We start from the raw sequence: 13900 nt of genomic DNA, 5'->3' as shown, positions 1-13900 counted from the left end.
CTACTGTTTCCCAGTAGAGCACCTACATAACAGTAGTTTATGCTTTGCCAAACGTTCTCCACCTAACTCCTTAATCTTGCTGCTCTTCAGGTTTTCATACCTAGGAACAGGATCTGTAGCAGGGTGTGGGTATGAGGGAGGGGTTGTGGAAAATGAGGAGAGAGAGCACACAGGATTCCTCAGTGCACCAACATCTAAAGTCTGACAAGTGCAGTTCTCAATGTGAGCAATTTAAAGCAAAATTGGCTTGGGGATTTGGCATTAGCCTATAAATTTGCTCCCCTTTTCTCAATCCTCATATTGTCAAAAAAACCCCTTAAAAACTCAACACAACCCATGGTGGAGACTTGATGTAATTGCTTTGGTGTCAGTGATATAATTCTGTTGCTGTGGGAAAACTACTAATGTGACTACACAGTCCGTGATACTGCTGACAATCTTGAAAAATGCACCAGTCAGGGGTCTTGCAGTTTTTTCTAGAGGATATTGGAATCCCCACAGTAGCTGCTGATACATACCACCACTCAAAATGTAAGTGCCAAGGGGGCATGTTGGTAACAGCCATTTATTTTGGATATTGGGAGCATGCCTATCTGGATTACACTTGCTGTTTTTGTGGAATGTTTTCATGGCTCTGCTATATCACGTGCTTTTTCTTGTCCTCCTTTCAACTTCCACCACAGCAGCCCAGAGAATCTGCTGCTGAAGCAATAGTTACATGACACAGAACCTATTCATAGCTGTGAAAGCAGAGTGCTTCCGCTGTACAGAGACCCCATGTCAGGAGCATTTGAAAGCTTTAGGCTCAGTGTTTCTGAGGTTAGGTCTGTTCAGCAGCTGGATCTGAGTTAGTCACACGTACTACAGAATAGGAATTCACTGCAACAGAGGAATTTGCTTCAAGGTATTGCTCTTCTTGCTGGGAAGTTTTGCGTCCCCTCCTAAGATTTTTGGTCTGAAGCCAGCTTTAAAGTGCTTCTTGAACAATCTGTAGGTGGGGTTTTGGGGTTTTTTGATTTTTTTTTATTCCTTTTATTGGGGTCAAAATTTGGTAATTTGTTTAAACCACAGGCAGTGAGTTTTTGACCAAAGGCAGCAAAATTGATTTATGTTTATATTCCCTTTGTTTAGTCCTTGAAAGGTAATTTTGAATGTTTTTGTTTGGGTTAGGTTGTTTTGGTTTTTTTTCCATTGAATTTCTACTTTGTAGTATTACTAGCTTCCAGCTTGGCAGGTACTTATTTTCAGATACAAAAATTTGTCCTCTTGACTGCTAATACCCAAAAGTTATAAAGAGTTTAAGAGACATCAGAAAAGCCTTCTACCTTCATATTTACATTAACACTCAAAAGGCATTTCAGGTCTCTTCAGATCAGAAACAAGAGAAAGGAACCAAATGTACACAAAATGACAAAAGAGCTTTCCAAAGGGGAAAGCTTTCCATCCAGATGATTTGACATGTAATATGCACTTAGTCATAGCTATATATGACTATTTTACAGGCATTTTGTGTAAATCTGATAGTGAGCCTTCCATGCCACCCTGACCGTGCCAGACTGTTAAGTTGTACAAGCTTAAACCATGCACTGCATCCTCATTGAATGAGAAGGGGAATCTCCGGGAATACCATGAACTGTGTGGATTGTTTACTTTGTTTTGTCTTTGTCTTCAGGGACAGTGCTCAGCAGTGAAACTGCAACACTCAATGATGTAAATCCACCGAACACTGTCACCTTGCGCAAGAGTTCAAGAGCCAGAGCTTTGAGGGGAAGACCCCAGTCTCTGACAGACTGTCAGTCTTACATTGACACTAAACAGCATGTGGCGTGGATCCTTGAGCAGTCCTGCAGCATGAGCCCAGACATACATGACTTGGTGGAAAATATCAAGTCTGTTTTAAAATCAGATGAGAAACATATGGCAGAAGCTGTCACCAGTGCCACTTTCCTTGAGCAGGTAGTTTATTACTTGTACTGATCAAATGATGTGGAAACTCATTGCCCCTGGTTTGGAAGTATAGGTTTCCATTTGCCAGTCTGTGTGTCAGAGTTTTTGAACCAAATTGGCTTCCTTCAGCACTTCAGTTTCATGTAGGGAGTGTGTGAGAGGCTGTGACATTTTCTGCTCTATTAGCTGGAAGCCAGAGTATGTGTGTATTTAAAAACCGAGTCAGTCTTCTATTGAGGAATCATGAACTGTAAATAACATAACAGCATTTTATACTGAGTGTGACAGGAGAGAGGGATAGGATGTTATAAATAAGCATTTGCTACTGCAAACAAGAAGGAATGGAGGCTGACAAGGAAATTTTTATGTCAACCCACTAGAAGCAACTTTTTTGTGATTGGCTCCCAGGATAAAAATAAGACCTAGTACCAAAGAAAGAAAAGTGGGAAATAGAAAATATGTGCTTACATTAATGGAATGAATATCCAGAAGTTTCAGACACTGCAGACTTCATCAAACAAATGTTTTGGTAACTTACAGTCCATTTGGGTAGATAAATTGATTCATGCATAGCACAAGTGATTTGCTAGGACAGCTGGTTTTGGTTTGGGTTCTCATGCAAAATGCATCAGTGTCATTTAAGCTCTGCACATAAAGTGGGATTTCCCAATGCAGCCTTCAGGCAACAAAAGCCTTGACAAATTTGACAGAAACAGGAGGGAAAAAGGCTCCTTATGAGAATTTAATTTATCACACAGGCCTGAAGGTTATTACAGTTCAGTGGCTTCTACAAGGAAGCAACATTTAGGTTCCTTCTATAACAGACATGCCGTAGGTTGGAGCGAGAGAATTCCTGCGCACCTTTAGTTTCCCCATTTTGAGGGAAAAACTAAACCAACCTAACAAAAACCCCACAAACAGGAAAATAAAAAATCACCCCTCTCCTTTTCCCAAGTAGGACTGCTTTTCCCATGCCTCCTTGGCAAATGCTAGGGGTTTTATAGCTTTTAAAATTATTCTTTAAACATAACAGACAACACTACAACTAGCTTCTTCCTAGCTGGGTAAAAAACTATTCTAACGGAACAAGAACCAGAAAACAAAACTGATTTAACCTTGTCGTTTATTTTTAAAGGTGATGACAACACCTGACCAGCAAGCTACATCATTGAGAGTCCATGTGTTGCCTTCTAGATTGCATCCTGGATTGCTATACCTGGAGAGCTGTGGTGACCTGAGTACTTTCACCACAGAGGGAGAGCAGCTAGCAGAGAGGAGAATCCAGAGAGCAGAACATGAACGGCCTCATAGTGTTATTGGTGTTGTCAGAGAAACTGTGCTTTGAGCTGGCTTTTGGTTATTCCTGAGCAGAGCACTGCTGTCAGACATACACATACTGCAGAGGAAAATAATCTCTGGCAAGTGGGTGGATGGGTTTGCCAATAATCACCTTCTTTTTTAATACTCTTATGCACAGGCTCCAAAGGGCGAAGATCATTGTACAAAGAATAATGAGCAGATTGAAAGCTGACCTTTACTGGGCCCTCAGCTGCAGCTCATCTCTTTGTGATACATTGGTGCCCTGCATCTGTGTGAAATTTGGTAACATGTAGTTGTGGGGTATGATGATACATCATCCTTGTGGAAGGAACAGGAAAGCAGTATGGCACTTTGGTTTAAATTAAAATCTCCTGTCATAAAATGGAGACCTTCAGATACAAACTAAGTTAGTAAAAAATGGTGTACAGAATTCTAAAATTATTCTTTATAAAGGAAGGTTATTGATGTGCAAACTGTACTAAAAATAAAATCTGTTTTGAAAAAGTGCTCTTTTGGCTCCGTGAAGTTCTCTCTTAATGGCAGAACATTATTTTTGTCTTAATGATGGAACAACATCCAAACCCAAAAGCACAGGTGTTTTGCAACAGGTGCTGCTGGCTTGTTACTATCCTGGGGAGAAAGGCACTCTGTGTAGTTTCATTTAAAATGCTGTTTGTTACAGCAGGTGCTATGAACAAAGAAGCTAGTATAGCTAATTTTATTTTCCTTCAGCTGCTGGGAACCCCAGATTGTGCAGCATCAAGCAGGGCACAAGTTATGCAGATCCCACCATTCTACCCCTTTTAGGTCATCTGACATAATTAAAAATTTTCTTAGAGAGCAACTCTACTCATCACTTCTATAGTCAAACAAAAGGGCTGTTCACATGGGACCTTACTGCTGCACTTCTAGACAAAGGCAGGGACACACATGTACTGCTGGGTGGTATTTACCATTTTGAGTACCACTGGGGCTGCCTGCAGGCTCCCTTCTTAAAATAAAGCATCTAAGTTTACTCTGTGGCCAAGGGACATGCCTGGAGGTCCATCTGTATGAGCAGCACAAAGCACAGCACAGGCCTGGCCCTGCTCAGGTAAGAGGCGTATGGACCACAAACTCTTCATGTACCATGATTTTAGGTTAGGATTGCTCCATATGCTTCTGCACTGAACATTTATTTAAATTACAGTCCCAGCACTGACACTGACACTGTCAGTCCACACAGGTCACCAGCATTACCTCTTCAGCCTGCAAGGCTCTACAGGGTGCTGGAAGTGGGGTGGGGTCTGCTTGTCCTCTGTGTGGATCCCAACCATTAAAAACACTGAAGGAGGGGGCAAGAAACATGTCCCCTGTGTATACAGCAAATCTGCTGAAATTTTTGTCTGTACTGCTAAAGTTAGGGCTTATGTTTATCCACAAAAAATGCAGAAAAGTTCATAACACAGAAATTGGTATGTACAGGTAATGGTAAGAATAAATAGGAGGGTGGTACACAGGGGAATGCAGAACAGAAGCTCAGCCTGTCTACAGGAGCCTTTACTAGGGATTTTGCAATTTCTTCCCTCTGTCATTTAAGCAACTAAAGTGAAATACTGCATTCTCTCATGTTGATGGTATTTGTATTTCATGTTAGAAATAGCCACTAAGTGGCTGAACGCCCATGTTTAGTTTTCTTCTGAATCAGCTGTGGTGTGTATTGTCATTTCTGTGCTTTCAAAGTACTCATGAGAACCTATGGGGCACAAAAAATCCTATGAAGCCTCACCAGAAGAAACACTCCCTGGATGATTTTTTTTGGTTGACTTTCAAATATGATCATATTTTTCATAATATCACATTATATATTTTTAAAAAATATTTTTAACTTAGCACAGGCAGTTCCAGGATTAATTCTAGGGACAGTCATGTTGGAATTCTACTTTTTATTTATTGAAATGGTGTTAGGTCTTTAATAATAAATCACGCTGATGACATTTAAAGGAAAACGGTGATTTCAGAAACTAAGTATGAAGAATTTTTATCAAAGCCCCATTTATGAAAAAATCCTATTTAAAGTTATTCAGTTAAAGAAATAATATTTCTGTCACAATCCCAGTAGAATAGGAATCACCTTTGTTTAGGAGCACTAGTGTCATGTATTGCCTGAAAAGAATGCTGTTTTAAAAAGAAGGGTAACAGCATTGCTTCACACCTGCAGAGACACAGATAAGAATTACTCCAGACTAAGTGGCAAAAAAGAAGTTCAGACACCTTCCAATTACGCATGCATTCAGCATTGGCAAGTCAGCCTCTAGGTCAGTATGAGCAAATTCTCAGCCTTGTCTGAGGTATTTTTGTTTTGTAGTTTATTGTTGCAAATCTTACAGACATTAGCGCTCTGTTAAATAAAGGAATGTAGCACAGTAAATACATCACAGCAAAATAACTGGCCAGAAACCCCTTACCCTGTCCCATCCAAAGCAAAAAGCCCACTCTTCTTCCCTCTGTCTCTCACCCAAATCAAACCAGCACAGCTTCATTAGAGAGGTCAGAGACCTGTGGCAGAAATCATCAGAGTAATTACATTCAGTAGATGTGCAATATCAACATTCCAGGCTCACATATATTTATATATATATTTATATTTTTATATAGAGATCATTAAATGTTTACAAAGAACAATATTGTTACAAATACATTACTATGCTTTTCCCAACGCTTTACAATAATTTCTATTCATCCTCTTTACAGAACAATAGTACAACTTCATAGTCTAGGTACTGCGCTAAATATATACAAGAGATCTCAACCATGTTGCTGTCTTGAGAAATACATTTCTTTTAGAAAAGAAGGAAAGCTAGCAAACCTGGAAATCCAAACTGAGACTCAAACAAGATTCAAAACAAACGTGAAACTTCTCAAAAATAAAAAATACAAGGGATGTTTCATCCTTAATGTAAACACTGAAGAGTTAATTAGACTGTACGAAGCAGCAAGGATGAAAGAAAAAGAATTCAGGTCTGTCACCAAAGAAGGAATGTAAACCTTTTGAAGGAATGTTCCTTTGCATCTGTTAAAAATCCCCATATCTGATCTATCAAACCGCTGCAACAGTCTAGAGAACAGCCAGCTTTCCCATTTGAGTTCCATTTTCTTGAAACTCTGTTTACAGAGTAAAATGGGATTGTTTACAAGACTGCTCTCAGGAGTGTGCACACACTATGGACCTCTCAGTTTAGAAATCTTATGCACATACCGTAACTGAAAAAATGAGAATTTTTTTTTTTTTTGCTAAGCTCTGGTCCTGCAAGCATTCATTTGCTTCATTTTAAGCACCTATTTAGGATGAACAGTAACTTCACAAACCCTCAGCTGCAAGACTTCCAAAGAAACAGTGGTTTCTTCTCTTAACACATTTGCATGTTCAGATCTTCATCATTTCCCCGTGAAGTGAGCTAAAGACTTCACCACATGGGCAAGACAAAACCACAGAAACAAGTGAAGTGGAGGGTACACACATAGCAGGAACCAGAAGCATGGTAACTGTGTCTTCAAGAGTTCACTAAGTTTCCTCAGGCAATTTATGGAAAGGCTGCACTTTATATAATCTTCTAAATTGTACATGGTTATATACGATATTTACATTTATTACTATATATATGGAAAGTTCTAGAAAAAAGGTTCAAATTACCATAAACCAGATGTCTACAGTTAAACAATATACTCACAAGCCATTAATTATCTTGTTGCATCAGTGAGGCAGCAGAGTTAAATACTAACCAGGAATACTAACACCATTCTCTTGTGCAATCTGCTATTCTGGAGCCTTGGATTAAATTATATAACAACAATAAATGCAGTAAAATCAAGTCATTGTACATTAATCTCAACACTAAAACATATCCCCTTACTATAACAGTTTATGCAGCACTTCATTATGTCCCTTAAATATCTGCTTCCCACAGAAACACAGTTCATCCTTGAACTCTGATCAGGCCATGGTTATCCATGACTTTAGAAAGCCAAAAAATGGACCCCTGACAAGAGTGCTCAGTGGTTCTCAGCAGTGTTTGCAACAAGTGCACATGCACACACCCACTTCCATGAATCCCCATAGCAATGTCTAGGATCATCACTGGACTGCAAGCAACGCTTACATTGCACAGCTCACGTCACAACAAGTGAGACACAAGTGACTATGAACAACACCGCATTTGCAAAGCAGAAGTGGCATGTGGCTGTGTGTTGTCTGCTCTTGTTTTCATCTCACTGAGCCTTTCCATCACAGCAAAACACAGCACAAACTGTTTGTTTAAAAGAAATCAACATACTAGCCTGGACTAAACAGCATGGTTCAACTTCAGTATAAACACCAGTATACAGTCCTGAAAAAAAGTAACTACAGAGAATGTCGAATTCTCTCACTAGGAAGAAAAGACACTGCTTCTTTTTTATTTTGAACCCTCTTAAAAAACCAAAGAACCCAACCCAGCCCCCTTTTCCCCTTTTGTCTCTAGCATGCAACTTAGAGGCTAATCAAATACAAGATTTCATACATCCCTACAGTTAATCATCTTCATACAAGTGCATATAGTACACACACATCTCTTGTAAGTGCCATATATATGGGAAAAAAATCACAAGCTAAATTATATAACAAAATAAATAAGTTTATTCCTGCCTCATCCTTTCAACTGTTACCTATATCATGAACTAAACAGGAAGTCAATAAAATTAGACAGGTTTTGGACAAAAATATATGTTAAAACTGGCTCAAAGAACAAAATTACTTAGAATAGTCTGCAGATCTCTTATAGTCAAACTTCATAAATAGGAAGCACAATTTTAAAAATGTCTATATACACTGGCACACACGACTATGTGCACCAAAATTGGAATTAAGAGCCTAGAAAAAGTGTAGCTATTCAGCAGATCCCCTCAATATTTTTCTTGTGGCTATTGAAAGATTCTCCCCCCCCACTTTAACCTCTAAAATCAGGAACTGACTATAAAACACAAAGCTGAAGAAAACTAGGAGATAGAAACCTGGGGGCAGAGAGGGGGAGGCAGCTGTAAAAAATGCCTCCCAAATTTCTTAGTGTAAGTGGTGCAAGAATAACATGCTTCAGGAACTAATGGAGTATCTTTTGGAGTCTTACTATATGAAGAACAGATGACAGAGAGGAATTAAAAGGTGTGTATTTGGACAATTCATTTTACTACAGCAGCATTTACTGAATCTTCATAAGCAGGCAATTTTTCCTGAGGGCAAAATAATCCTTTTGGTATTCTACTTTCCCCACAGACACAAACCTTTAGTACTGAGCTTGGTGCCTGTGAGAAAACAGGGCAAGAGAAAGTCAAAGGTAGGATATCCAAGAGAACACCTTTTACCCTATACTTCTATCTATTTGGTAAAGTAATTTTTCATTCAGCAACATTTAGTTTACTCAGTTTGTACAATTACAGCCACAGAAATAAAACTGATTATGTAGCATGAAATAAAGCCATCTGTGAATACTGCTGTAAACTATGCTGCTGTTATTTTCCTGTTTTGCACGTGGAGCTGTATGAAGTTTCACTTGGAAAAAGATGCAACCAAAATAGCTCCATGGATACATTTTGCCCCTTACCAAAATGCAGGAAAATGGTGGAAAGAAGAGGAAAAAGGGATGAAGGAGAGAGCAACAGTGTACTTGTGTCTGTGATGGGGGGAGAGAGAAAGAAATGTCTTTGCAGACACAGAAATGCAGCACTAGAGAGATAAGCACTAATGAGGAAAAAACATCTTCCATGCACACTGTGGCGGTGAGGTGTCGGCTTCAGATGTAAACTGGTTGCTCTTGTGCAGTCAACAGTCTGTACATGGCAGCTGGCATAGTCTTCATATGGATCTAGAGGAAAAAAGCCAAATTAATCCAGGTTCCTAAACATGCATACCTCATGTGAAGGACCCAGATAAAGTCATAGAAGGCAGAGAAAAGGGTAAAACTTGAGAGTTTTCATACTGTTATTAAAGTATTGCAGGTGATGATTTCATTAAACAATATGTTTAGTATTGATGAACCTTCTAAAATGGTCCACATGTCATATTTTTAAGGTATGGTTCTTCTAAAGCATAGATTATGGGTCAAATAATGAAAGAAATGGTCAGCAGCCTTGCTCTCACTTCAGCTTTTTGGATTTGATTAGCAACAGACTAATAGAGGTAGAACAGAATTATGGAACAGTTTGAATTGGAAGGGACCTTTCAAAATCATCTAGTCCAAACTGCCCTGTTGCAGGTATCAACATTTTTCAATAGAACAGGTTGCTTAGAGCCCTATCCAACCTGGCCTCAAACACTTCCAGGGATGAGGCATCCACAGCTTCTCTGGGAAATCTGTTCCAGTGGCTCACCAACCTTACAGTGAAGGACTTCTTCCTGTGCCTGATCTAAATCTGCCCTTTTTCAGTTTAAAACCATTGCCTATTGTTCTGCACTGGAGGACCTGGTAAAAGCTACTCTCCATTATTCTTAGAAGCTCTCTTTACACATTGAAAGGCTGCTTTCAGGTCTCCCTGGAGCTTTCTCTTCTCCAGGCTGAACAACCAAACCTTTCTCAGCCTTTTCCCACAGGGGAGGTGCTCCAACCCTCTGACCCTTTTCATGGCCTGCACCTGTATCTGTTCAAGCAGGTTCATTTGTTTATGTTGAGGGCCCCAGAACTGCACACAGGACTCCAAGTGGGGTCTCACAAGAGCAGAATACAGAAAGAAAATCTTGTCCCTGTTGGCCACACTGTTTTTGATGCAGCCCAAGATACAGTTGGCTTTTTGGGTTTCAAGTGTCCATTCCTGGCCCATGTTCAACTTTTCTTCTTCCAAGTTCCTCTCTTCAGAGCTGTTCTCAATCCCTTTAGCCCTAGTCTCTATTGTTGTTGGAGACTGCCCAAACCCAGCCGACCTCGCACTTGGTCTTGCTGAACTTCACAAAGGTTACATGGGCCACTTTTCTAGCCTGCTCAGGTCCCTCTAATGGCATCCCTTTCCTTAAGCACCACAGATCTTGATGTCACCTTCAAACCTGCTGAGAGTGCAACTCAATCCCACTGTCCATGTCACTGATGAAGACATTGACAGAGTGCTTGTCCCCGTACAGTCCCTTGAAGGACACTGCTCGTTACTGGTTTCCACTGGTTGTTACTGGTAACAGCAATGAATTCTGCTCTACTGCCTAGACACTTTGCTGGTTCTTACCTCACCAACAGCATTTGAGAGGATGTGAACAATTTTCTCATGGGGTGTTGCTACAACGCTCTGCCCATTGATTTCAATGATCCGATGGCCAACACGCACACCCCCTCGCTCTGCTATGCCTCCTCTCATAAGGCTACAGATCTGGAAGGGACAGGACAAATTTATCATGGGCTAGATAAAGAAGAGAGACTATTCATTACCCGTTTTTTGCTTGCAATGTATAAATCAACATTTAAATGCAGACTTGAAACAGCAAATTCTAAGAAGCAATCATCACTGACTCAAAAGCAAAATTTGTTAGTGACAAGTAGCTAATGGATATTCTCTTCCAATAGCAGAACAAACTGTCAGAAAAGGCTGTTATTGTTGTACATTACATGTCTTTTGGTTTGGAAATTTGAGTGTATGAAGGACCTCAATTTAATTATGTTCATTAGGCAGATGCCTTACAACAAAAAGGATAGAGAACAGGCTTTTGCTTTTGAGATCATGCAATGGCTTGGTTAAAGACATATATAATGCATGCTGAAAGCAGACTCTTCCACACATTTTTGATTTTTTTAAGCTGTAACAACTTTTTTATTCTTCTGTCTGACTGTAAATTTCTGAAGTAAGTGGAGTCAAAGACAAAACCTCCTATTAACACAACTTTTATATCTCAGACTTGACAAATGCAAAATCCTGCTTGCTGTAAGGGAGAAAACAGCAGCTTCCCTCTTCTCACACTGAAACTTAACCACAAATGGAGAAGAAGTTTCATGTGTGTTAAAGCTTGATCACAAAGAGTAGAAGCTACTTACGATCCCATTTTGCACACTGAAGCCTAACTGATATCTGAGGTCTGGTCTTCTGATCAAGACTGTGGTTACTGGAGGACATCTAACTATGTTCAGTTTAACCCGGGCCTGGTTTTTCAAACCCTGAAAAAAAATACCAAACTGAGAGTTAAACATGTAACAGGAGCAAAACAAAAAAAAGGTGTTAGAATGCTGACATGGGAGCAGCCTTGAATAAATAAGTCTTTGTATGCATTGTACCAGAATCTGATCACTGAATGCCAGACATAAGCAACAGAATATTCAGTGAGATGCGTGATAAAACATCAAATTTTTCTTGCCAAAAATCTGGCACAGGTGTGTGAGGAAAAACTAGATTCGTGTTGGCAGTTTTGTCATTTGATAACAGAAATCACACATAAAAGGAGTATTAAAACAGGACTATGCAGCTCACCAAATGACCAATAACTAACTAAGTTACCAAATAAACTAAGTTACCAAAATTTTAAATAACTAGCTAAGTTACCAAACAGTTGCTTCTCTACTGAAAAATACTAAATTCTGGCAAGCAAACAGTAGGTCCCCCTTGTATCATCCTCGTATAAGCAGCGCTCACATAGCTGCTATTATTCACAGAATCATAAGATGGGTCAGGTTGGAAGGGGCCACTGTGGGTCATCTGATCCAACCTTCCAGCTCAAGCAGGGTCATCCCAGAGCACATGGCACAGGACTGTGTCCAGATGGTCCCTGAATATCTCCAGTGAGGGAGACTCCATAGCCTCTCTGGGCAATCTGTTCCAGTGCATGGTCACCTACACAGGTTATTCCTTCATGTTCTCATGGAACTTCCTGTGCATCAATTTCTTCCCATTGCCCCTTGTCCTACTGCTCAGCACCACAAGAAGAGCCTGGCTCCATCCTCTTGGCATCCTCCCTGCAGATACTTAGAGATCCCCTCTCAGTTCTCTCTTCTTGAGGCTGAACAGGCCCAACTCCCTAAGCCTTTGCTCATAAGAGAGATGCTTTGGTCCCTTACCATCTTTGTAGCCCTCCCCTGGACCCATTCCTGGAGCTCCGTGTCCCTGCTGTGCTGAGGAGGCCAGAACTGGACACAGCACTCCAGATGAGCCTCACCAGGGCTGAGCAGAGGGGCAGGATCACCTCCCTCGAGTTGCTGGCAGGGCTCTTCCTGATGCACCCCAGGATAACATCAGCCTTCTCTGCCCCACAGACAGACTGCTGGCTCGTGGACAACTTGCCCACCAGGATCCCCAGGTCCTTTCCCACAGAGCAGCTCTACAGCAGGTCAGTCCCCAGCTCTCCCTGGTGCATGGAGTGGTTTCTCCCCAGGTGCAGGATCCTGCTTTTGCCCTTGCTGAATGTCAGAAGGTTCCTCTCTGCCCATCTCTCCTGCCTGTTGAGGACCCTCTGAAGGGCTGCACAGCACTTGGGTGTCGGCCCCTCCTCCCAGCTCAATCCAGTGAACTTGCTAAGGAGGCATCTGCCCCTTCATTGAAGACACTGATGAATAACTTAAAAAATACTGCACCAGTATTGAACCCTGAGAGACACTGCTACCTAGAGACCTCCAACCTGACCCTGTGTCACTGATTATGACCCTCTGGGATCTATCATTCAGCCAGTTCTCTATCCACCTTACTGTCCACTAACCCAGTCCACACTCCCTGAGTTTGTCTGAGTTTGGATGTTGAGAGAGGCAGCATTGAAAACCTTGAAGAAGTTGAACATCCATTGCTCTCCCTTCATCCCTTCAGGTAGCTGTTCTTCCATAGAAGACAATTAATTTAATGAGGCATGATTTACCTTCAGTGAATCCATGCTGACTACTGCTGATCACTTTATTGTCATCCACGTGGATAGAAATGGCCTCCAGAACAAGGTATCCCATCACTTTCCAAGGGATTAAAGTGAGACCGACTGGACAGTAGTTCTCTGGTTCTCTATCTTGCCCTTTTTGAAGACCAGGGTGACATTTGCTTTTCTCCAGTCCTCGGACAAGTCTCCAGATTGCCATGAACTTTCAAAGATGATGGCCAAGACCCTTTCTGTGGTGTTTCCTAGCTCTCTCAGCACTCATGGATGCATTGTATCAGGGCCCATGGATGTAGGGATTTTGAGTTTGCCTAGGTGTTCTCTAACTCAATTCTCTTTGACCAAGGGAAAATATTCCTTTCAACATTCCTTTATCCTGATTTCCTGGGTCAGAGATTCCTGAGGGCTGGTCTTGATAGCGAACACTGGTCCAAAGGCCCTGCTCAGTAACTCTGCCTTGTCTGTGTCCTCTGTCACCAGGGTCCCCCCCTCCATCTAGTAACAGCTCCACATTATCCTTTGTTTTCCTTTCGTTGTTGATGTATTTGAAGAAGCCCGTTTTGTTTTCCTTGACATCCTCGTCAGATTTAATTCCAAATGGGCCTTGGCCTTCCTTGTCTAATCTCTCCTTAGTCTTACAACCTCTCTATATTAAGAGGCCTGACCCTGCTGCCATCTCCTGTGTATTTCCTGTTTATGCTTGAGTAATGAAAGGTGCTCTTAATTTATCCATGCAGGTCTCTTGACCCCTTGTCTGACTTCTTGCAAACTGGGATGCATAGTTCTTGAGCTTGGAGGAAG

General features: G+C 41.1%; 2 protein-coding genes across 5 annotated transcripts in view; one reads left to right on the top strand and one right to left on the bottom strand.

Annotated features, from left to right (window-relative positions):
• Window positions 1-3775, top strand: part of ENTREP1 (endosomal transmembrane epsin interactor 1) — a 30228-nt gene extending 26453 nt beyond the window's left edge. Inside the window, exons 10-11 of the mRNA XM_059837150.1 lie at window positions 1673-1956; window positions 3083-3775. Of these exons, the coding sequence (XP_059693133.1) occupies window positions 1673-1956; window positions 3083-3292 (494 nt within the window). The 3' untranslated portion in view covers window positions 3293-3775. The remainder of the gene's footprint in view (window positions 1-1672; window positions 1957-3082) is intronic.
• Window positions 3776-5598: 1823 nt separating this feature from the next.
• APBA1 (amyloid beta precursor protein binding family A member 1) overlaps window positions 5599-13900 on the bottom strand; it is an 83616-nt gene continuing 75314 nt past the window's right edge. For all 4 annotated transcript variants that reach the window (XM_059837148.1, XM_059837146.1, XM_059837147.1 and 1 more), the window contains 3 exons: window positions 11289-11408; window positions 10489-10629; window positions 5599-9143 (listed from right to left, as the gene is read on the bottom strand). In XM_059837148.1, coding sequence (XP_059693131.1) covers window positions 9072-9143; window positions 10489-10629; window positions 11289-11408 — 333 coding nt within the window. In that variant the 3' untranslated portion in view covers window positions 5599-9071. The remainder of the gene's footprint in view (window positions 9144-10488; window positions 10630-11288; window positions 11409-13900) is intronic.

Source organism: Haemorhous mexicanus, chromosome Z, assembly GCF_027477595.1.
Source record: "Haemorhous mexicanus isolate bHaeMex1 chromosome Z, bHaeMex1.pri, whole genome shotgun sequence".
NCBI classification, from domain to species: domain Eukaryota; kingdom Metazoa; phylum Chordata; class Aves; order Passeriformes; family Fringillidae; genus Haemorhous; species Haemorhous mexicanus.
The sequence above is the reverse complement of the archived record's forward strand: the minus strand, read 5'-3'. Positions and strand labels throughout refer to the sequence as shown.